Source organism: Tamandua tetradactyla, chromosome 10 (assembly GCF_023851605.1).
Source record: "Tamandua tetradactyla isolate mTamTet1 chromosome 10, mTamTet1.pri, whole genome shotgun sequence".
In the NCBI taxonomy this organism is placed as follows: domain Eukaryota; kingdom Metazoa; phylum Chordata; class Mammalia; order Pilosa; family Myrmecophagidae; genus Tamandua; species Tamandua tetradactyla.
This window is the reverse complement of record NC_135336.1, coordinates 99871818-99896659: the sequence shown is the minus strand read 5'-3', so window position 1 is coordinate 99896659 and position 24842 is coordinate 99871818. Positions and strand designations below refer to the sequence as shown.

The window sequence follows — 24842 nt, the reverse complement described above, 5'->3', positions numbered from 1 at the left end:
ACCCACAGCAGGAGGCCTTCCCGCAGGCCCGCTTGGGTGGCGCAGTGGGGAGGGGCCAGGGAAGCACCTTCCCATGGAGGCAACGTGTCGTCCTGAGGGCCGGGTTTAGGCAGCCCCCGGAGAGGCCCTGCGGGTGGCATTCTCCTGTGGGTGAGGACTGCTCGTTTATGTTCAGTGTCAGGGCCCAGGAAGGGGGCACAAGACCCTCCCTGAGAGAAGCAGCTGCAACAGTTGGGTGTGAGCACAGATCCTAGGGACAGCTGGGGGTACCTCCCCTCTCCACAAGGCTCAAGGAGGTCATGCCCACAGTACAATAGTGCAGTTATCTGTCCTGGTACTGCACGCCACGACGAACTCACCGAAGATTCCACCCACATCGAACAGGGTGGAGAGCTCCCCCGCTTTTTTGGCATCGAGGTGATCTGTGGAAACAATGACAGAGGCTTGCGGTGAGGAGGGGGTCTCTGGGGGTCACCACGAGCAAGGCCTGGCACTCCAGGGGCCCCGTGGAGACTTGTTCACAGGTGGGATTTAAATCAGTGGTCCTCACGAGCCAACTCGGGTATATCTCTTTAAGGAAGCAGTCGACTGCAGCTAGCAGCCCAGAAAGCCTGAAGGCTGAACACTCAGACCCCAAATCAATGACTCCTGTGGGGTCCAGTTACCGCTGCATCTTGGGAGCCGGTGGCCCTCGTGGCAGCCACGGAATCAGATGAGCTGGGGGCTGCTGGCGAAAAGTCGCCTACGGAGAAGGCCCTCCCCCCGCTCTGGAAGTAAAGTAAGTGCCATCCCACCGCAGGGTTTCAGATCTGGAAAGGCCTCCAAGTTTCCAAATTAGTTGAGGAAACCAAAGCCAAAAGCCTGTCCCAGTCCAGAGTTCTGGCCACTGGGTCCTTTGTAAGTCAGGACAGGGGCAGCGAGACTGGCATTTCCTCACCAGCCGGGCCTTCCTGATGCCCTGAGTCTCGTCCGCCCACTCAGGCTGCAAACGCCACCCAATGGGGCCCCGATCCTGCCAGCATCACCCCCCTGCCATCACAGAGGAAGAAAGGAGACAAACTGTGAGTCCATCAGGCGCCTGCTGCTTCGCCTGCACCCGGCTCGCCTGCTGGGATGAGGGGTGCTGGCAGGTGCCCAGTCTCGGGGAGCCTGCGCCTATGAGCCTGGCCGCAGCGCGCTCACCACTAAAGCCTGGAGCGGTCTCAACCTCGGCGCAAGGCTTTCACAGGCCTGGTTCCTCCTGGCCATTCTGTCCTAATGGTCACGTCTGAGGTTAAAGTATGCTTGTGTCACCGTATGTGGCTTTGGTTCTCCTGACACCAGAAGCCAGCGTCACAGCCAGTGTAGGGCACTCACCCGGGCGTGCCCACCTGGTACTCACCCACGCTCGTGATGTACAGTGGCAGCCAGAAAAGGAAGGTGTAGCTGACCAGCTTGGCAAACAGCAGGCACAGAGAGAACTCGATCACACCCTAAGGGAGAGAGCACTGCTGCTGGTCCCAAATGCAGACTCCATGCAACAGAGTAATCGATTCATTCTAACGGAAACATCCCGTGTCTCGTGCGACAACGGCAGGATAATTAAGGGGTGGGCAGTGCCCTCGAGGAAAGTGAACAAGCAGGAGGACGGACTGGTCAGTGCTCACCCAAGCTCACAGAGACCCGTGTCCCGCCAAGTGACAGAGGCGGCAAACAGGTGGGGTTGGCTCCACCCCCCGCACGGCCAGGTACCCTGGGTACCTGCGCCATCTGGTTATTGAGTGCTTTTCGTGGCTCTTCCTCTACAGTGAGTGGGCGATTCTGCCCACTCCACAGGACAGGCACCCTACTGCACCTGCTGAGAACAGGCTGTTGGGCCCGAGAACCAGGAGGAGGAAGGCAGAGGCTGGGAAGGGAATCGAGGCATGGAGTGGCTGGGTATTTGGAAATGTCTGTTCATGATTCAGAAACAGCACCTTTAAAGCATTTCAGCTTTGGGGGATAATAACTGCAATCACTCCTTCCCTGAACCTTGGAGGGAGAAACGCAGTCACACTAAGTCCCAAATCCCTCCCCTTCCCCATTCCCCTGCTATGTGCACAAGCAGACAAGACAGACAGGACACGCAGTTCCCAAGAGCTGTTCTAAATGAAGCGAGTTCATGTTTCTAAAAGTGATAGATCAGCGTGAGGGTGCGTGCGTGGTTCCTGCTTACTCGGGTCTACCTGCCATTCCACTCAGCCCTGGGTGAAACCCTCCTTGACTCCACAAAACAGCATAAAGCAGGATACGCCAGGTACTGAGCCCATACCACAGGGGAGGAAATGGAGGCTCAGGAGACACACACTGGCCAGGGACTCAGCCAGGACCTGAAGTCCAAACCCCTCACAATTCCTCTTGAAGCCTCTATTTCTAAAGTTAATGTGTCACCCTGTGTGCCAGTTGGAAAGGATTTATGTTCCCCAGAAAAGCTATGTTTTAATCCTGATCCAATCTTGTGGGAGCAACCTTTTCTTTATCCCTATTCAATAATGTAGGTTGAAATCTTTTGATTAGAATGTCTCCATGGATATGTGACTTGCCCAAATGTGGGTATTTACTTTTGATTAGATAGAGATATGAGTCTACCCATTGCAGGTGAGTCTTGATTAGGTTACTGGAATCCTTTACAAAAGGAAGCATTTTGGAGAAAGCTTGAGAACAGCAGACCCATGAAGCAGAGAGTCCCTGCCGCCAGAGACCTTTGAAGATGAAGAAGGAATACACCCCTGGGGGAGTTTCATGAAGCAGGAGGCCTGGAGAGGAAGCTTGTAGAAGTTGCCATGTTCACCATGTGCTTTCCCAATTGAGAGAGAAACTCTGAACTTCATCGGCCTTTCTTGAGTGAAGGTAACCTCTTGTTCATGCCTTAATTTGGACATTTTTATAGACTTGCTTCAACTCAGACATTCTCACAGCCTTAGAACTGTAAACTTAATAAATTCCCCTTTTTAAAAGCCATTCTGTTTCTGATATCTTGCATTCTGGCAGCTAGCAAATGAGAACACCCTGCTTTTAACAAAAGTATTGCATGTAACTACACCGTAAAGTGCAGTGAAAGGTTGTCAGTTATTATTAAGCAGAGAATTTTAAGGAAAACTTTTCACTTAAAGCCGGCATCTTCCAGAGGTTTCTGCTTAGTCCCTGGTGTTTCAGTTTGTTGAAGAAGCTGGAATGAAATATACCAGAAATGGATCGGCTTCTGCAAAGGGGATTTAATAGGTTACGAATTTGCAGTTCTAAGGCCGTGAAAATGCCCAGATTAAGGCATTCAGAAAAAGATATCTTGACTTTGAAGAAAGGCTTCTGGCATCTGGAACACCTCCATCAGCTGGGAAGGCATGTGGCTGGCATCTGCTGGTCCTTGTTCCCAGTTCCCTGCTTTCAGCTTCTGATCCAGTGGCTTTCTGTCTAAGCATCTGTGGGTCCTCACTTAGCTTCTCCAGGGCAATTCTGGATTTCATCTCTTAGCTCAGCATCTCCAAACGTTTGTGTCAGCTGTGTTCTCTCTCTGTTTTCTGCCTTTTATTCTCTTCATACAAGTCTCCAGTAAAAGGACTAAGACCCACCTTCATTTGGGTGGGTCATAGCTCCATGGAAACAACCTAGTTAAAAGGACCCACCCAATAACAAGTCTTTCTCCACAACAGTGATTAAAAGAACATGGATTTTCTGGGGTACATAACAGCTTCAACCAGCACATTCCACCCTCTGGACCCCCAAAAGACATGTTCTTTCCATAATACATTCATTCGATCACAATATCACAAAAGCCTTAAACCATTTCTGTAACAATTCAAATACAATACAAAGTAAAAAAAAACAATACAAAATCTCATCAAAATCAGTTACAGGTGTGGTATCTCCTAAGGCAAAATTCTTCTCTAGATTTGGACCTGAGAAACTTAGAACTGGTTGTCTGCTTTCAAAGAGGGACAGTCATAGGATAAACACTCCCATTTCCACAGGGGAAAACTGAAAGGAAAACAGGGTCAACAGTCCCAAACAATTCAGAAAACCTGCAGGGCATACTTCATTAGATTTTAAGGTCTGAGAATCATTTACAGAATGATATTTTCATCCTTGGGTCTTGAGAGAGTGGCAGTCCCACCCTTTTCAACATTTACATAGAAGCCCTACCCTCTCCAAACACTGTAGTGAGTGCTTCAACATATCCAAGCATTGGGAAGACCACTTTGCTCTCGGTCCACACTCTGCAAGTATCTGGGCAGCACCTAGGCTCTCCTCAAGCCCAAGGGAATATGCTCCATCTTCTCTGGGGCCTGAGGCACAAAACTCTTCCTAAACTTTGAAACAGAAAGTCCACCCTCTGCCTCTGGGACAAGTTCACCCTTTCAATATCCATGGGTGGATCCACTCTCCTGGATGAGATTTCTTGGCTCCAGACCTTAGTGTAATGGTACTGAATTTGAAGTTATTTATCCTTCAATCTGTCCATTTTCTGTTCAGACTGGCAGTTGTTCCATTCATATAGATCTCTCAATACTCTTGTTGGTTTTCCATACAGCATACAGGGATCACAACCATTAGACTATAGGACTTTCTACAAATCCCTTCTAGATCCTTCCATCTTCAATCCTGGATGGTGCTAAAATGGCTAACTGGTTCCATGTTTGCTTAAAACCTCATGTGGGAGCACTATTCTCTGGAGTCTCACTTTCTAGAACCCCAGAATTTTCTAAGCCATCAAGTTCTGGTTTCTTTGTATCCAAGAGTTCCATTCTCAGCTTATCTCTTTTCTCTCACATTTTACTATAATCTCCAAGGAGAAGCCAGTCTGCATTTCCCACATTTAGTTTGGAAATTTCCTCAGCTTGATAGCTGAGCTAGTCACTTCCAAATCCTTCCTTTCATCCCAACATCAGTACTCAATTTTGTCAAATTCTCTGCCACTTTAAAACAGGCTTGCCTTCCTTCTAGTTTGCAATAACCTGTGCATTATTTCTGTCTCAGGCCTCATTGGAAGCCTCATTGGAAGCACCTTTAGCATCCATATTTCAAAGCAATCCAGGCCTTTCTTATTCACTTCCTCACAATTCTCCCAGAATCTTTCCCTTATCCATGTAAAAAGCCATTCCAATATGTTCAGTATTTGCAAACCTCAATAGCCCACTTCTCTGGTACCAAAATCTGTTTCAGTTTGCTAAAGTTGCTGGAATGTGAAATACCAGAAATGGATCGGCTTTTATAAAATGGACTTAAGAAGTTACAAACTTACAGTTCTAAGGTCATGAAAATGTCCACATTAAGGCATCCAGAGAAAGATACCTTGACTCTGAAGAAAGGCTGCCATCATCGGGAACACCTCTGCCAGCTGAAAAGGCATATATATGGCTGGCATCTGCCGGTCCTTGTTCCTGGTTTGCTGCCTTCAGCGTCTGACCAGTGGCTCTCTCTGTGTCCTGCAGGTCTTCTCTTAGGGCCTCTGGGCATTTCTCTCTCTAAGCATCTGTGGGTCCTCACTTGACTTCTCCAGGGCAAACTCTGGATTTTATATCTCAGCTTAGTATTAGTATCTCCAAACATCTGCATTGACTCTGGGCTCTCTCTAGGTTTCCTACCTTTTATTCTCTTCAGATGGGGTAGTAAAAAGATTAAAACTCAACTTGAAGTGGGTGGGTCACATCTCCATGGAAACAACCTACTCAACATGCCCCACCCAACAGGAGATCTGTCCCGATAAGACTGGATTAAAAGAACATGGCTTTTCTGGGGTGTATAACAGCTTCAAAACAGCACATCCAGTGTGACCAGGCTTTGGCCTCCACAACCCCTGGTCACACTGGTTCTCTGCATATCCAGTGTTCACTGGGCATGAAGGACCTTTCTGTCCTAAGGCAGAAGCTCCCCCAAGTGCTTTAACTTCCTAGGACCCGAAAGACGTGCCATGCCGTTAAGGGTCTGGGTCACACATTTACCTTTCCAGCTTGCACATAGTCACTGAGCAGCCTCAGGTCAGGGTGCCCTTGGCCCTGCCCCACAGAGGGCAGGGTCGGAGTGAGGCCGGTCTTCTCCTCCCTCCCGCAGGCTGAGTGGCAGCATCAGGGGTCAGCACCTGACCTTTCAGAGCAGGGACCCCAAGCCTCGGTGACAGCACAGCCCAGACCCTGCCCACCTGCCTCGGCAGTGTTGGCACTCATCCCATACCACCTCATGGTGTATTGTGTTAGAAAAACATAGCTCTAAAGAACTCAGAGGCTCCTTTGCCTGGCTTCTCTGTTCTCTACTGATGGAGCCCATGAATGTAACAAAAGAAAACATAAGGCAACCAGAAATCTCATGGTTGCGTTCCTCTCCTCCCTCCCTAGTTCACGGAACTTCTCCTTGACCCTCTTTCACCTGCAGGCCACCTAAAAGCCCACCCTCCCCGCATAAGCAGTGCACACCTGGTTCTAGCTTTTAGTCAGGTGAGGAGCCTACCTGGGCCCAATTGGCATGTTGTTTAAATGGAGAACAGTTCTGGACTCTGAGCACCATGCCACCCAGCCAACAGGTTCACTCTGTCCAGATGCTGCTGCTTGTCCTTCCCTCCCCTGGCTCTCTGCTCACTTGTTGTCCCTCTTGCCTTTTCCAGCTCGCCCGCACAAGTCAACTTGGGCATGGTCTGCTACTAAAAGCACTTTAAGGAGAGAAGGAAAAGAAGCTGCTTTCCCAGGCTATGGAGCAGACCCTGTGATGGTGCTGTCTGGGGCCTCTCACTCCAGGCCTCTGGGGGCCGGGCAGGTGGGGGAGTGAGGCAGGTGGCCTAGGGGGGACATGGCCACGGGGAGGAACCCCCACTAGGGGGCGGGAGTCACAGCCCAGGTTACCCCCACAGCCACAGAGGATGTGGGTCCAGGGTAGTCAAACATTCTGGAAGCCACATTCATATATGAAATTTCTTTAGTTCTAAATAGTGACAATTAGTCCCCCAAACTTTAAACGCAGCATGAGCCATACGAGATATTGCTGAGCCATAGTCACTCCAGAGACGACTGGCTTGTGACTTCTGGCTCATGCCAAGCAGCACTGAGTCCTTTCTTTGAAGATGGATTATCAGCAGAGGCCGGATTTTGTTAGTTTTTCACGGCAAGCACAGGTAACACTGGGTCCTGTTTACTCACTGGAATTTTCAAGGCTCCTATGAAGCTGATGGCAGCCACTCCACTCCCACCCTCGGCAGGCAGGAGGACAACATGGTTTGGGTGGGTGGACCCGCTCCCATCCGAGAGCAGCAGGCACTGCATCTCCGGGTCCTGGGGCAGTCCCACGAGAGAGAAAAGAGAACAGGGTGATTTACCCCCAGTGCAACTGGAGCCAGGCCAGCACTGCTAATAGCTAAACTGGTGCCAAGACTGTGGTTCCACTGAAAGTCTTGGGGACACGTGGGACGACACCCCAGAGTCATCAAGTCTCTAATCATTAGCACTCAGGGGTTTCAATGAAATACTAACAAAAATGTGCAAAACCCGTGACCCAGCAAGGCTTCTTTTGGCAATGTATTAGCAAATAATAATTTTTAAAATAAAAAAGTACAATAAAATAGATGCACATGACCATTGAGAAAATTGGTAAAGCATACTCATATACGTGAAATACCTTGCAGTTGCAAAAAGAAAAAAAAATGTTTGCGAGATCTTAAGGGCATGGGGAAATAATTTATGACACATGAAGTAAGGCATCATTCAAAATTGCATTTTCATTATGATTTCAAAGAGTGTTTAGTTATCTACCTATATAACTAAGTAATGATAGGATCTATCTCTAGAAAGAAAATCTAAATCAGCAATGGTTATTACCAGCTGGTGGAATTATGTGTGATTTTTATGGCAATGTCAGTAAGGCATTCTTTACTTAGCACCCCTGTGCCTCAGTCTCTTCATCTGTAAAATGGGGGAAGAGGGAGAGAGGAGAGGCTGAGGGCGACTATCTACCTGGCCCCATACTATGAACCCTGGGCTCCCTCTGCCCTGGGACCTGCAGCTCTGCTCCCCACTTTCGTCACAGCTCCCCTTGAAGGCCACCTTCCGAGGGACGCCTTCCCCATGCCAGCTTGAAGCAGCGCCTGCCCATCCGTCTCTGGGGGAGAGGATGTGTCTTCCTGGCACTCGGCATCACTTGGCATAGGTGTCTGCTGCTGTCTGTCTGTCTGTCCAGCCTCCTCCCTGCTAGAACACATGCTCATGAAGGGGGGGACGTTGGGATGCTTGAGCCTGAGTCTAACCCGGACCAATGCCCAGCAGGAATGCCGACAAAGAGCGGCTGAAAGAACCAACAAATGAATCGCTTTCACAACCCAACCTGATTTTAAAACTTAGACTAACCTGGGCCTTTCATCTGGAGAAATCTAAGACCTACAGTGAGCCCCAGCTCCCCACGACTGCGGAGAGGGGGGCATGAGGCTCAGAGGCGCCTCCTGCGGCGCTGACACCCGTCTCCGCGGCACCCACAGGACTCACCCCGGGCTTGTTCTTCTCCTGGCCTGAGATTTGCTTCTGGAGTCTGAATCTGTTTGTACAATTCTCATAGCCTTTCGGATGCTGCAAGAAAAGATTTTAATTAGATCAATCACCAAATCAGCAGCCAGCAATTAAACCCAACTTTACTGGCCTCACAAAAAGACCACGGGAGATCAAAGTCCAAGGATTAAAATAAAACTACAGGGCAGGCCACGGTGGCGCAGCAGGCAAGAATGCTCGCCTGCCATGCCAGAGGACCTGGGTTCTATTCCCAGTGCCTGCCCGTGTAAAAATAAATAAATTAATTAATTAAAAAAAAAAAACTACATACTGATAACTTTAACCTCCAGGCTCCAGATCCTCAGGTAACAGAAGGGGAAAATAAAATCCTTCCTTCCAAGATGTTCTGGTTTGAAACTATTATCTCCCACAGAAGAGCCAAGTTTTAATCCTGATACAATTTTGCAGGGCCAACCCTATTGTTTAGGTAGAAACATCCACACGTGGGTGTGGCCTTTTGATTAGATGGAGATATGACTCCACCCATTCAAGGCGAGTCTTGAATTAGTTTACTGGGGTCCTTTAAAAGGGGAAACATTGCTAAGCAAGCTACAACCCAGAGTGGTGTCCTGGAGGAGCTAAGTGCAGGCCCACAGATGCTTTGAGAGGAAACACTGGCATCAGAAGCTGGAAGCAATGGAACCCGGAACAAGGGCCAGCAGATGCGAGCCACGTGCCTTCCCAGCAGACACAGGTGCTCTGGACCCATTGGCCTTTCTTGAGTCAAGAAATCTTTTCCTGGATGACTCGGTTTGGCCATTTTTCTGGCCTTAGAACTGTAAATATGTAACACAATAAATTCCTTTTTTAAAAGCCATTCCATTTCTGATATATTGCATTCTGGCAGTTTTAGCAAATCAAAACAGAGGATAACCCAAGAACAAGGTTTACAGAAAAGCAAAAATCCCCACTAAGTGCTCACTAAGAGAACTGAACTGTTCTTAAAGGCTTTGGCATCTTTTTAAGTGTTTTTTTAAATTAAAAAGCCTTTAGCAATAATAGAAGACAAAGTTTCTCTTTAACCAGTCAGGACACGGGCCCTTCCTTGTCAACCATCTGATTCAGGAGGAAGAAACCTCTCCCCATGAATCAGTCATGGCCTGTGCCGCCACCAGGTGATGGTCTCTGCCAGACGACACTGCCTTGGTCCACAATAAAAATCCCAGAAATCGTTTCAATGCTCATCTCCCAGTACCCACTGGAAAGATGAAGAAATGGAAGCAGTTTCTTGGACACTAAGCAAAGGCACCATTTTCAGCTCACTTTTCCAAGAGGACTCTATGTAGAAACCTTTTGAAGAGAATTAATGGTACCAAAAACAAGTTTTGAAATTCTCTGATGTTTTGTAAAATTTCATTGCAGATTATGAAATAGTTGAATAGACCGTATGCCAGTTTGAATCTATTGTATACTCCATAAAAGCCATGTTCTGTAATCCTTATTCAGTATTGCCAGGTGGCATCTTTTTTATTATTTTCACGGAGATGTGACACACCTAATTGTGGGTGGTAACCTTTGATTAGATGGTTTCCATGGAGATGTGTCTCCACCCATTCACAGTGGGGTTGCTTACTGGAGCCCTTTAAGAGGGAACATTTTGGAAAAAGCTTTGGAGCCACCAGAACCGACAGAGTCAAGGGAAAGAAAGAGCCCACACAGTCAGAGAATTTTGGAGATGAAGAAGGAAAATGCCCTTCGGGGAGCTTCATGAAACAAGAAGCCTGGAGAAAAAGCTAGCAGACGTTGCCATGTTCGTTATGTGCCAGTTGAGAGAGAAGGCCTGAACTTCATTAGCCTTTCTTGAGTGAAGGTAACCTCTTATTGGTGCCTTAATTTGGACATTTTCATAGGCTTGCTTTAATTTGGACATTTTTATGGCCTTAGAACTGTAATCTTGCAACTTAATAAATTCTCCTTTTTAAAAGCCATTCCATTTCTGGTATATTACATTCTGACAGCTTGAAAACTAGAACAGACTATCTCTTAAAATAAGGAATTATTCTATATTCAAAAAGATGCTATTTATTCACACTAGTCTAAATCATAACATTCCACTTTCTAAAGTTCAGAGGAGCCCAGACAATTTTCATTTCTGGCACTAGTTCTAGATTGGCTTTGAGGGAAAAAACCCAGTATTTAAACCTATGGATGAGATCCAGAACCAAAGATCTAGATTTGTCCAGAAGACGGGAAACTGGGAAATGACATATTTATTAAACCCTTTTCAGATTCACAATTGGTTGATCCCTTTAAATTTAGAGGCATTTCACCCGAAAAGATATCTGAAGATTGAAGAAAACCAGATTGATCATATTAATGGAAAATATAACAACATACCATTTAAAAATCAGCTAACTGTTTTGTGTTCAGAGAGCCTGTGGCCTTTGGGTGCATGGGTCGGGTTCCCCAGGCAGGGAAGCACCAGGCTGGGGCAAGGCAGCTGCCTGTTGGTGTCAGTGACATAGAACTATGACCCTGACTACTCCAGTGTCAGCAAAGATGCTGCCCTGCTACTCACACTCGGGCACAACCTATTGCGCAGGGACAGTCAGAACTGTGGGCATCATCCTGTTCCATGTCAACAGAGACCCTGCTTTTTAGCCAGGGACATGGAAAACCCCCTTAGCAAGCTCAGTGCGGTGTGGCAAAGAGAAGTGCTATGAGGAGCTTCTGGGAAGAATCCTGAAAGGGAAGAGACCCGACTGTCTCTCCACCTCCCTACCAAATGGTGGCTGGAATGCAGATGAAATGACTGGAGCTCCAGCTGCCATTTGGACTATTCATTCACCTTTCATTCCACAAATAACTACTAAGCATCTACTCTGTGCCAGCTACTGCTCTAATCTTGGGGGATGTCACCTTGGGGACAGGGGCCACATGCTGATACTGGGGTATTATGGAGAGAAAGGAGAAGCCTGGGTCCTGATGCTGAGGCAAGATGCTAGCCTGGGACTGGCTACCTCCGGGCTTCCTCAATGTGAGAGACAAATACATTTCCATCCTATTTTAGCCTCAGATTGTGGGTTTTCCTATTGATTGCAGGTGAATGCCATCCCATCTCTGGCAAAATCCCTAATCTATTCATGCAATACTAGATTCAGGTACCCAGAAAACAATTCAAATCAGAGGAACAAATTCCCACCGCTCTTCTTCAATGGCACAATGCAGAGGCATAAAGACAGACGTTTAGCCATAGCATCCTCACACCTGAGGTAGATTAAACAAACAAACAAACAAAGATTCTGCTGCATATTTCTTCGTCTAAATTTATTTGAAGCAAAGACTAACTGGAACCCACATATCTATGGCTGAGGGATCCTACAGCTGTGCAAGTCTACACAATGAAGAAAGAATAGTCTCTTCAATGGTTTCTGGGAAAACTGAATACCCACATGTTAAGGAATGAAAGTGGACCCCTTCCTCACACCCTATACAAAAATGATCTCAAAATGAATCACTTAGGCCTAAATAAAAAAGCTAAAACCATAAAACGCTTAAAAGAAAACAGAGGGGAAAATCACCAGGCCCTTATATCAGGCAATAGATTCTTAGATGTTACACTGAAAGCAACAATAGAAAAAAATAGATAAACTGGACCTCTTCAAAATCTAAAACTTACTGTGCACCAAAGGGCATTAAGAACGTGAAAAGACAATCTAGAAATGGGAGAAAATATTTTGAATCTATGTATCTGATAATGCTTTAATAAATAAAATATATAGAAAACTTTTACAACTCAACAACAAAAGACAACTGAATCTTTAAAAAAAAAAAAAAGGAACGAACTTGAATAAATATTGCTCCAAAGATTTATACAAATGGCCAATAAACACATGAAAAGATGTTCAACATTATTAGCCATTAGGGAAATGTAAATCAAAACCAAAATGAAATATCATCTGACACCCACTATAATGGCATTATAAAAAGGAAAACAAGTGCTAGAGAAGATGTGGAGAAAGAGGCACACTTATCCATTGCTGGTGGGAATGTAAAATGGTACAACCACTTGGAAGGCAGTTTGATGGTTCTTTGGGAAGCAAAGTATAGAATTGCCATATGATCCAGAAATCTCATTATTATGTATATATTCAGAGGAACTAAAGGCAAGGACACAAAAGGACATTTGCACACCAATGTTTACAGCAGCATTATTGATGATTGCCAAGAGATGGACAGCCCAGATGTCCATCAATGGATGAGTGGCTAAACAAGCTGTGGTATATACGTATGATGGAATATTACACAGCTGTTAAGTCAGAATAAAGTCATCAAGCATGTAACAATGTGGATGAACCTTAAGGACAGTATGCTGAGTGAAATGAGCCAGAAACAAAAGGACAAATACTGCATGGTCTCACTGATATGAACTAATGAGTGAACATTGAGAGTTGAAGTTAGCAACTTCACATAGGTGATCAGGAGATAGAAATAGGGTAGATATGGGCATTTGGTGCTGAAGGGACACAGATTGCGCAACAGGACTGATTATAAAAATTCAGAAATGGATAGCACAATACTACCTGATTGTAGCACAATAATGAAGATGAATATAATAGAGGAAGAAGGGCTGCGGGCACATATAAAATCAGAATGAAAGATAGAGGATAAAAACTGAGACCATATAACTTAGGAATGCCTAGAGTGGACAATGACGGTGATTAAATGAAAAATAAAAAAACATTTTTGCATGAGGGAGAGTAAAGGAATGTTGACATTGCCAGGTGTTGAAAATGGATGGTATAAAGGAAAAAGTACAATCACTGTAAGGTAGGGCCTGGTCAACAGTAACGCTGTGATATGCTCCCACTGAATGGAACAAAGGAATTATGCCAAAACTAAATGTCAACAGGCCAGGGGCATGGGGGAAGGGTACGGATTCTTTGTGGAAGAAAATGTCTTCATATAGATAATGGTGGCAAAGGCATGTCTATTTACTTAAGTTGGATGGTATGATGCCTGAATAAAACTGCTTAAAAAGGAACAAAGACGGGGTGCAAGGGTGGTTCAGTGGTAGAATTCTCGCTCACCATGCGGGAGACCCGGGTTCGATTCTCGGACCATGCACTTCCCAAAAAACAAACAAGCAAAACAAAACAACAACCACAAAATTTAACAAATGGTGCTACTCACATGGAAAAATAATGAAATGTGACCCTCTCATATAGCATACAAAAAAGAAAAAAAGAACAGAGAGAATGATGCACTGACTGAGAAGTAGACTGGCAAACAATGCTGAATACATATGATTGAATATTGTACCGCTACAAAAAAGAATGAAGTTGTGAGGCATGCAAGGATGTGAATGAATCTGTGGAACATTTGGTTAGACAAGATAAGCCAGAAACAAAAGAGCAATTATTGCATGGTCTCATTTACAAAATGTTTATTAGAAAAGCAGGGACTAGATTGTAAGCTCTTATAGCAGTCACGTTTAGTCTGGAGTGGTAATTGTTATTTCTAGATCTTGAGAGGCTGTTTTATGTATGTATAGCTTGGTATCTAGAGATAAGAGTCAAGCCAATAGGTCAGGGTTAATGTAATTCAAAACACAGGGGTAAGGAAGACATTGTCTATATTTTAGAACCTCATCTACTCTTTGAGACCAAAGGAAGAAAGGTTTATTTTTTCTAGAACCTAAATTTTCTGTAGCACATAATCTAACTCAACCTGTCTGGATAGTTCATTTAAACAATTCAAACACAGGGAGCCCAGAATAAGAATGAGAGCCTTTAATCCTGTATAGCTTAATGTAATACTTGGATGCATCCCAGAATATATTAAGCAGATAATCAAAAAGTATTGGCAAAGTTGCTTGAGGGATGGGAGAAAAAAAAATGCAACTATTAAACTTTCCCTCCAGGGAAACCTCTGATACTACGTCAAACATTAGGGATACCCAAATCAATAGGCTAAGCCCTTGATCTTGAGGCTTGCTCTTGTGAAGCTTATGCATGTAGCAGACAAGCTTAGCCCACCTATAGGCATGCCTAAGAGTTGCTTCCAGAGGACCTCTTTTGCTGTTCACATGTGGCTTCTCTTTCTCTCTCCAAGCCCAATTCTGCAAGTGAAATCACTGCCTTACCCCCTACGTGGGACATGACATCCAGGGGTGAAAGTCTCGCTGGCAGTGCGGGAGATAACTTCCAGGGATGAGTCTGGCCCTGGCACCATGGGATCAACAATGCCATCCTGACCAAAAGGGGGGAAAGAAGTGTAACAAATAAATATCAGTGGCTGAGAGAGTTCAAATAGAGTCAAGAGGCTACTCTGGAGGTCAGTCTTAACGTAAGCTTCAGCTAGACATTGCTACCTACCATAACTTGCCAAAGCCCAACCAAAATCATTCCTGCCAATTCTAAAGAACACCTAGGGCATTATATAAGATTCTACAAAGGTTCCATGCACTAGGGTAACTTTCCAGAAACCTTCGACCTCCAGATGGGTCCCTGGACCAGATAAGTCCTGAAATGCATGGGGGCTAGCCTCTAGAACATCAGCTAGCTCCATCCCCTTATCCCATATTATTGACAGCCCCTTCCAACATGAAAAAGTTAGAATAGGCATAGCCCAAATACCCCCAAAGAGTGGAAGAAAGATCAAAGTTGATGGTGGAGTTATAACAGAGAAGGTAGGGCTTAACAAATGAGTATGAGTGCTGAATCATTATATTCATATTTATTTTAGTGTCCCATAATGTCCCGTATCTTAGAGCAGCTGGAAGTAAAATCCTAAAATTGTGGAATTATAACTTATAACAAACTGTGAAATCTTTTCTACAACCAATTGTTGCCATGTGCTTTGAAGTTTATTGCTTTTTTGTATGTATGTTATTTTTCACAAAAAAGAAAAGAAAGCATTCTTCTACCCTCCAGTGAATTGGAGCAGCTAAAAGGAAAAACCTGAAATAGTAGAATAGTAACCCAGAACAAATTCTGAAATCTGTAACTACTTGTTGAAGTATATTTTGAAAATCATTGTTTTTCTTTCTTTTTTTTGTATATAGGTTATATTTAACAATAAAAAAATTTTTTGAGAAAAACAAAAGCTAGAAAACATGTGGGGAAACATACCTGTTCACTGTCAGTAGGGAAAGGAGAGTGCAGCCCTTTGGGGGGCAGTGTGGGGGTCCACAGGAGGCTAGGGGTGGGGTTGCCATAGGATTTTGAAACCCTGTTGCTGAGTATATACCTGGAGGAACTGAGTGTAAGGACACACTGGTGTTTATGGCAGTGACCCACAATGAATGGAGGTGGCCTAAGGGTACAATGACTGAGGAATGGGGGGGGGGGGGTCTGTGGTGTACACATACAAAGGACTACTGAGCGATATAAGAAGAAGGAAGTTGCAAGTCATGCAGCTAGGTGTATGAGACTTAAAGACTGTATATCCAATGAAATACAGAAACAAAAAGACAATTATTATCATGTCTCATTCATACGGGCTAATTATAATATAAAAACTCAGTAAACTGAAGTCAAGAGCAGGAGTTATTAGGTTGGGGCCTATGGTGAAGGGTCTTACAGCAGTCACACATATTCAGGAGTTGTAACTGTTCTTTCTAAATTGAGATACTGAGCTGTTTGTATATAACCTGGTTGCTCCCAGAATCTCTGGGTGTTTATGTGACACCTGAGACTCAAGAGTTAGAGCTCTGAAGCTATGTAAATCAGCAGTACCCCATACAGTAATTGTTTAAAAAGCTGAAAAAGGGATCAGACTTCAACTAGAGATATGAAGAAAACTGATCTGGATAGGACTGGGGTAAATCAGAATACTAGGCAAAGGGTGTTATTGTCCATACTTTAAAACTTCAACTTCTGTGTGAGACCAAGGGGAGAGATGTTTAGTTGGTGCAAAATTTATATTTTGGGTAGTGCATTACATAACTTAACTTTGTTGGTCAGCTTAGTTGAACACTATCAGTAAATGGAATCTTGAGATCTTGTTGGTTTGTCCAGGTTAGTGTGATACCCAATTTGCACCAGAGTAATTTGGGCAATAAATAAAGAAGTATTTGCAAAGTCCCCTTAGGGGAATGGCAAGAAAGTATGAAAACTTCAACTTCCACGTTTGGAGAATTCCTGATATTCTCACGAGCAGTCGGGACAACCAAATCAATAGGGCAAGCCCTCGATCTTGGGGTTTGCCCCTATAAAACTTATCCCTGCAAAGGATAGGCTAAGCCTACTTAAAATTAGGTCTAAGAGTCACCCCCTGAGAACCACTTTTGTTGCTCAGATGTGGCCTCTCTCTCTAAGCCAACATGGCAAGCGAACTCACTGCCTTCCCCTGCACTACACAGGCAACATGAGACAGAAATCCTGGGATGAGCTGGGACTCAGCATCAAGGAATTGAGAAAACCTTCTCGACCAAAAGGGGGAGAGAGAAATGAGACAAAATAAAGCGTCAGTGGCTGAGAGATTTCAAACAGAGTTGAGAGGTTATCCTGGACGTTATTGTTACGCATTATATAGATATCCCCTTTTTAGTTTATGGTATATTGGAGTGGCTAGAGGGAAGTACCTGAAACTGTAGAGCTGTGTTCCAGTAGCCGTGTTTCTTGAAGCTGATTGTATGATGATAGAGCTTTTCCAGTGTGACTGTGTGATTGTGAAATGCTTGTGTTTGATGCTCCTTTTATCTAGGGTATGGACAGATAAGTAAAAAATATGGATAAAAAATAAATAATAGAGGGAACAAAGATTGAAATACTAGTGGTCAATGACGGGGAGGGGTATGGCATGTATGAGTCTTTTTTTTTTCTTTCTTTTGCTGGAGATGCAAATGTTCAAAAAATTATCATGGTGATGAATACACAAATATGTGATGATATTGTGAGCTACTGATTGTATACCATGTACAGAATGTTTGTATATTTGTTTATTAAGGGTTACAGTTAAAAAAAACAAATAACTAAAAAGTATGCCTAAAAGGCACCCCCAGAGAACCTCTTTCGTTGCTCAGATGTGGCCTCTCTCTCTAAGCCAAGTCCGGGGAACACACTGCCCTCCCCTCTACATGGGACCTGACTCCCAGGGTTGTTTATCCCCCTGGCACCACAGGACAGAATTCCTGGGATGAGCTGGGTCCTAGCATTGTGGGATTGAGAAAGCCTTCCTGACCAAATTAGGGAAGAGAGAAATGGGACGAAATAATGTTTCAATGGCTGAGAGATTTCAAATAGAGTTGCCAAGTTATCCTCTGGTTATTCTTATACATTATATATCTATCCCTTTTTAGTTGATTGTATAGTAGAGTGGCTGGAGGGAAGCACCTGAAACTGTTGAGCTGTGTTCCAGTAGCCATTTTTCATGAAGATGATTGTATAATGATGTAACTTTTGCAATGTGACTGAGTGATTGTGAAAACCTGTGTCTGATGCTCTCTTTTATCTATGGTATATACAGATGAGTAAAAAATATGGATAAAAAATTAGAATTACCGTATGGCCCAGCAATTCCACTCCTAAGTATATGCTCCCAAAGAACTGAAAGCAGGGAGTCAAATGGATACTTGCTCACCACCATTCACAGCAGCATTATTCACAATAGCCAAAAGTGAAGCAATGCACGCATGCCTCAGCAGATGAATGGATAAGCAAAATGTGCCCTAAACCTATGGGGTGTCACTACTCAGCCATAAGAAGAAATGAAGTCCTGGTACATGCTACGGCATCGGTGACCCTTTCACTTGAAAATGAAAGAAGCCATATACAAAAGGACAAATACTGTATGATTTCACATACATGAAATATCTAGAATACGTAAATTCACAGAGACAGAAAGCGGATGACAGGGTACCACAACAGCAGCCGGTGCAGGGGTGATGGGGAGCTACTGATGAGAGGGTAAGGAATTTCCACCCTTACAAAAACTTACAAAAGTTTCCACAATGGAAGGTGGTGATGGCAGCACAGCACTGTAAAAGTAATTAATTGCCACTGATCTTACAACTGGAAATGGTATTAACGGCAAATACTTTGTTGCATATACGATATCACAATTTTTTAAAATAAAACATCTAACTGGGAAAGCCAAGTCTGAATCTGGTCAAGGCTTCCTTTTGGCAGGAACCATGGGGACAGCACATGGCTAAGACTCCAGGAATGCAATCAGCAAACGCCCAAAGGTATGAGCCTCTATAGGGCAAACGACATGCTTTTTTCAACAAATGCAACTTGAAGGAGAAAGACAAGAAAACAAAACAAAAGCAAGGTGGGCTCTGAATTCAAAGAGGCTTCAGGGCACATTAAGCAGAGGCAAGGTATGGGCTTGTTTGGGTCTGAAAATCGTTACAAGAGCATCAGTTGGGAAGTCTGTTTCATTAAATATCTGGTCACTACTCAAACAGTTACTGAATTTGTTCTTAAGTATTACAGATTTTTGAGATGTAATTCACCTCCTAACTATTCACCCATTAAAGTATACAGGGTGATTGTTTTATCATGTTCTCAGAGCTGTGCAACCATCACCCAAGGGGGTCAGTGCCAAGGGAGGGTCAGCCTCAGGCAGGGTGGGGGCACCAACAGGGGCCCCAGGAAGGCAGGAGACTGGTGCACAGAGGCAGGCAGGGGGTGGGTGCAGTCGTGCAAATGCTACTGATGGCTTCTGTTTTTCAGATGTTGTTCTCCAGATGTACACGAGGCAGAGGCTGCAGGAGAGGCCAGTAGGAAACCAGTGGATCCAGGGTATGTGCCCAGTGCACAGGCCCTCCTGCACCCCAAGGTTTGTGGCCCCTAATCTACAGAGACATCCTGAGCTTTCTGTGGGATTCTCTCTAGCCACATGGGTGACGCCTCCCAAGGGTGAACGAGGTCATTGCCTGTCCTCAGGAGGTGGGTCAGCCCCCTGCCTCTCGCCTCCCTTGGCACTGAAGCTCTGAACCCCACTGCACCAATTGCTGTAACCATTAGGGCACCCTTTCCTAAATTGCTGGTGCTAATAAGCGTAAGAACCGTGCCCATCCCTGCTCCATCGTTCCCTTGACCCCCAGAGTGCCTGAGAAGCTGCCTGCTGCCTAGAAGGGGATGGGGTAAGAGCATGCTTACCACAGGCCAGCTGGAGGAGAACCTGAGGTCTTTTGGATCTGAAACACAAAACAGGCAAAGGTAGTTTGCATCCAAGGTTTAATTCATCAGCCAATATGAGACATTAAAACTGAAATAACAAGACCCTCTTCTGCTTTTATTAAATCAGCAGGCATTTAGGAGAATGGGGAGGGCTGCATGGAGGCTTGCTCGTGGACCTGGAACACAGGAGGTCTGCCCCCCCACTCACCCACGGACGTGTGGGCCTTGAAGAGAAAAGAAGGTGGGAGGGAGGGAGAGGAGAAGTGGATGACTGGGTTACCAGGTCTGGGAGGAAGGCGGGAACTGATGGGCTGCGGCAGGGACAGTGTGTGACCACAAGGACAGAGAGGCATGCTTACTAGAAGACCAGCCAGCCGCCATCACCCAGGAGCCAGCAGGAAACTCACACGGTAGAACAGTGGTGGCTGAGAAGACACTGGTGGGCAGTGTTTCCCACACTTGAGTAACCTAAAGATGCTTTTTATAAGTTCTCACAGACCCCTGAGGATACATTTTCCAACCCTTGACCCACCAGTGTTCCAAGGAATCTAGGTCTGAAAAACACCAACTTAGACGTCTAAACTCCTATTACAGAAAAATAGCTTTCAAATGTGTACTGTCCGTAGAAGATAGTGCTTATCTATCTTCGGGGAGGCGTCCACGGGCCCTGAGCTGCGCAAGGGAGGGCAGCCTGAGCAGAGGCCAGGAGAGGAGAGCAGGAGAGAGCGGGACAGCTTGACAAGGATGGCTGAGCTCTGGGAGAGGCGGATAGGCTGGCCGTCCCCGAGAAGAGCCTGAGAGGGGCAGCATGCGCGCTAAGGCCCCGGACCCTCCCAGAGGTGACTGAGTCGGGTAAGCGGGGATGGCCAAAGCAAACAGAGTGTGTGGCCAACGCCGAAGGAGGACACCAGATGGGGGGGAGGCCAGAAGGAGGAGCGGTGAGAAGGACTGTGGGGAGGTGTCGTGAAGAATAGGGAGAATGAGCTAAATCAAGGCTCTTGAACAACCTCAAGTATATTTTCTAATGATGGCTAAAGGCTAACATTATGCATGAGAGCAAACCAGCACAAATGAGAAAAGCCTGGCAGGCCTTAGCTCCACAGCCTCCCCTTCCTCCCCAGAGACCCCAGAGCTGCCCCCACCCCCAGGAGAAGACGAGAAACAGGAAGCCCAAGCACAGGCCTTACAATCTCCCAAATCATCAGCAGTAACACCTCCTGAGAAAACCCCACGAGCGTGGCCATGGAGGCCCGAGGGCCTGCGAGAAGCCAAGAGCCTGCCTTTCTGCCCAGAGTGGACCAGACAGGAGAACAGTAGTGCCAATGGGGGTGGGCAGTCAGTGGGCTGGGTCATCCCTGGGGAGGGCAGCACCCCTGCCCTGGAGAAGCAGCACCCCTCCCCAGGGCCCCCCAGAAAGCCGTGGGAGTGCTGCTTCAGCAGGAAGGAGTCTCCATCATCACAAAGACCAACCCGAGCCCTGCTGTCCTTGGAAACCCTGCCCAAGTGGGGGCAGCTGCCGCCGGTGACACCCAAGCTAAGCGGGCGCTGGCCGGGCTGGGCCCAGCTGGCAAACAAGCCCATCACGTGTCCCCACCCGCCACAGTGCCGCCCCAAGCTACAGCCAACGCGCTGGCCAGCTGCGAAGGACAACGAGAGTCATCAGTGGGCTCCACACCTTGGCAGGCCGCACACGGGCTGGGCAGCAGAGAAGAGGACACCGCGTTCTCTAAGGGAGCCACGTGCGAGGGACGCGCAGGGAGGACACCCCGCGGCAGGACGGGCCTCTCCCAGCACCACAGGATGCGCGGCCAGAGTTATGCACCACAAGTCTCAGGCCTGTCGGCAAGGACCTTGAAAAGCCCTGCACCTGCCCAACGAGCCTTTGGCCATTTCGGGTGTTACTAAAAGTTGACTCAGTGGGCCACGGTGGCTCAGCAGGCAGAGCTCTTACCTGCCATGCTGGAGACCTGAGTTCAATTCCTGGGGCCTGCCCATGTAAAAAAAAAAGGTTGACTCAACCTCTAGAGAAAAGGGTTAAAGTAAGAGAGCTAAGCAGTGGCTCTGGGGCCCTCCTTTTGGATTCACACCAGAGAACTGTTGGTAAATTGTACAGCCCAGTGCCCATGCCCATCTTCAGTGTCAAGGCAAGACTGGCTTAGCGGCTCAAATCTGCACAGCTACATGGAGCCCATTTTAAGAATCGAAACTAAAAGGCTAGCATTAGCAGTAAGAAAATAAGATGTGGGGTGTTAGCTAGAATATGCAGCAATTTCTTGGATGACGAGGCTGGTAGCTCTGAGTGCAAAGTGGAAGCCACAGGAAAGCCAAATCCGAATAGTAACCCCCGAGCATCTCCCTCTGGGAGTAAACAGTACCATGTGACTTTATATTGCTCTAAGCTAAATGAAGGCACTAAATGCCAAAGAGGCTCCATCAGAAGAGCTTGTGGAATTACAGCACCATGACATGGAACAGCTGAAGCAGTACCAGCTTCTCTATTATAGTGCAATCATTAATACTTCTCCGGCCAATTCTCTACTTTTAAAAATGGCTTCCAAATTAAATTTAAGTAAAAGTGTTGGTTCAGTATCCAGAAGGGTACAAAGACTTTGATTTCCTGGTAGAACACTCTTTACCTTATTAAGATACATAGTCTCAAGTTTTAACTCTTTCCCGGGTTGTACAATGTTGAGAGAGAAACATCTTATCAGAAAGCAAACAAGGTTGCAAGGGGCATTTGTGTTTCCAGCAGCCAGGTGGGCTGGGCCGTGGGTGCTGGGCTGAGCTGTGTGGCACCAAGCCAGCCAGAGAGCTGGCCAAAGGCTCCCAAACAGGGGGGACAGCTGTGCTCACCCGGAGCGGGATCAGGGGTGGGGGTGGGGTGCTGGGGGCAGAGACTTGGGGGCAGGAGGACTTGGGGGGTGGAGGGACTTTCCACATCGGTTACTCCAGAAATCAGGGCATAGCAGAGAGACTGGCGAGCCCAGGCGAGGAAGAGAAAACGGGGGACGTGTACCCTGGGGCCAGGGAATGTTCCAGGCCTGGGCACAGAGGCAGAGTGAGCCCCCGCGGCAAGACAGGAGCAGCGGCCGACTCTCGCCTCCCGGCCCCTCCGCGGCGGCCACCTCGCAGGCCCTGGGTACTCACGCTCGATGAGGAAGAGAAAGCACACCAGCCCCATGGCTGCCACGATGGCCCCAGGCACGACGAAGGACAGGCCCCAGCACGTGGACACCCAGCAGCCAGCAATCAGGGAGCCCAGGATGTTGCCCACGGAGGTGTGGGAGTTCCAGAGTCCCATGATCAAGCCTCGCCTGCACATGACAGAAAGCGAGACGGCGTGATGAGGAGGCGCTGAAGCAAGTGGACACGATGTGCCGGTGTCGGCCATGGGGACTCTGGCTCTGCGAGGGGCAGGACCGGAGGCCGGTGAGGGCCCCGGGTTCTTACTGGGCCCCAGGTTTTATCATCACACATTCCACTTCTCTCTCAGAGCTCATTTTCCACTATCTTACTTCAGGGGGGTGGAATGGTTATTTTAAAGTGTTTTTCCTCTGCACTGAGTCTAAAGGAAAACTAAAAACAGAGGGGTTTGGTTTTGCTTCTGAATCTTTTAAAAAATAACTGCTGTTGGAAGCAGGGCCACGTGTCCTCACCTTCCTTTGCCGAACCAATTGCCGAGGCAGGTGACCACGCTGGGCCAGCCGGTGGTCTGCACCAACCCGTTGATGGCCTGCAGGGAAGGACAAAGAGTCGCCGGTCCCCGCGAGGTGCACACAGCCCCTGCTGGCGCGTTCTCCATCGAGGGTGGCCAAGCTCACCTGCCTGTACTTCTGAGGGTGGGACCCAGCTGGGGCCCCCATTAAAGAAGGCACAAACCCCATTTCAGGGGAGCCTTAACAGCCAGGACATATTATAAGCCACTTTAAACATATACATATATATGTTTATTTTATATTTGTTAATTACAAAAGTAACAAAGCTCTTCTTTCAGAATTTTACTATAAGTAAGGACAGGAAAGAAAACCCAGCCATGACCCCACTTCTGAGAAATCACCATTGGCTCATGGCCTGGCACCAACTTTCCAGTCTTTCTCCAACCTAAAAACTTTATAAAAAGAGAATTTTTTTTCTCCTTATAGAAACGGGATTATACCAGAAATATGGCTTGGAAATTGCATTTTTCATTTATTACAACGTGAAAAAGGGACTGTTTTATTCTGAAACGAGCATAACCGAGGTTAATTTTGCACGTGACAAGTGCACCCAACAAAGGTCCCGGGAGGGGCTTAGGAGCAGCGGGGGGCGGGGGGGTCGCTTTTGCCTCACTTTGGGTGACCATGGTGCCCTTCCCTGGCAAGAAGCAGTCCTGTCCCCAGCCCCACTATCTGTCAGCGCCCCTCTTGGCAGGGTGGGCCACAGGACAAAGCCCCCACTCCATTCCCCTGGAAACCCCACCTATGGTGAACACAGTGCCTCGCCTTTACCTGAGCTACCACGTAGAACCCGAAACTGTGAATACTGTAGAAATAGCCCAGTCCAAACAGGGCGGTGAAGGCTCCGCTGGCCAGCATCCCGAAAGTCAGGTAGTACCTAATTGGCAGGCGCTCCCCTATTATGCCACTGAGGAGGCAGAAAAGGAAAAACAAATATAAGGAACCGACACACCCAGGATGTAAATGACCCAGTAACCTCTCCTGCCCTGTCTGCAGGCTGCTCTGAGCTTTTAGAACCAGGAATGTCACAATTTCCAGGAAGGCTTCATCACAACCCTTGCATTCAGGCACCAGAGACCTGACTTCACCACATCCTGTAAGTCCTTTTATTTCCAATAAAAGTCTCTGCCAAATAGTGAAGCTTGAACATTGTGACAGCTGGCAACCGAAGGAAACAAGAACTTGTGCTACTAGTTAATCCTGCTTTTATAGAAACAAGGTCTCGTAAAAGTGTGCAGCATTTGAAAACTGCCGCTGTCAAACTGCAGAGAAGTGTCGTGAAAAGGGCTCAATGGTGACCTGCAGCCACTCCCTCAGCCCTGCTGGTCGGACACCCCTGGGTGGGCTCGGTGGACAGCCGGCACCCAGCCCAGGACCTCCGCCCCACAACCCCCTTCGTCTCTGTCGCATACAGGGAGGTTTTTCCTTAAGGTCGGAAACACAGGGGTAGAAGCCTAAGAGCCTTTTGAACATGACTCAACAGCAAGGCTAACCAACCCCTCGAGTCTGATGTCAAA

General features: G+C 46.8%; 1 protein-coding gene across 9 annotated transcripts in view; it reads right to left on the bottom strand.

The window, feature by feature from the left end:
* The window catches only part of SLC37A1 (solute carrier family 37 member 1), a 115997-nt gene that overhangs the window by 20379 nt on the left and 70776 nt on the right, over nt 1-24842 (bottom strand). For 8 of the 9 annotated variants that reach the window (XM_077118984.1, XM_077118983.1, XM_077118987.1 and 5 more), the window contains 8 exons: nt 24097-24232; nt 23266-23342; nt 22757-22923; nt 19589-19626; nt 8478-8558; nt 7143-7274; nt 1382-1472; nt 360-422 (listed from right to left, as the gene is read on the bottom strand). In XM_077118984.1, coding sequence (XP_076975099.1) covers nt 360-422; nt 1382-1472; nt 7143-7274; nt 8478-8558; nt 19589-19626; nt 22757-22923; nt 23266-23342; nt 24097-24232 — 785 coding nt within the window. The remainder of the gene's footprint in view (nt 1-359; nt 423-1381; nt 1473-7142; nt 7275-8477; nt 8559-19588; nt 19627-22756; nt 22924-23265; nt 23343-24096; nt 24233-24842) is intronic. The other variant, XM_077118989.1, reaches the window with a different exon arrangement.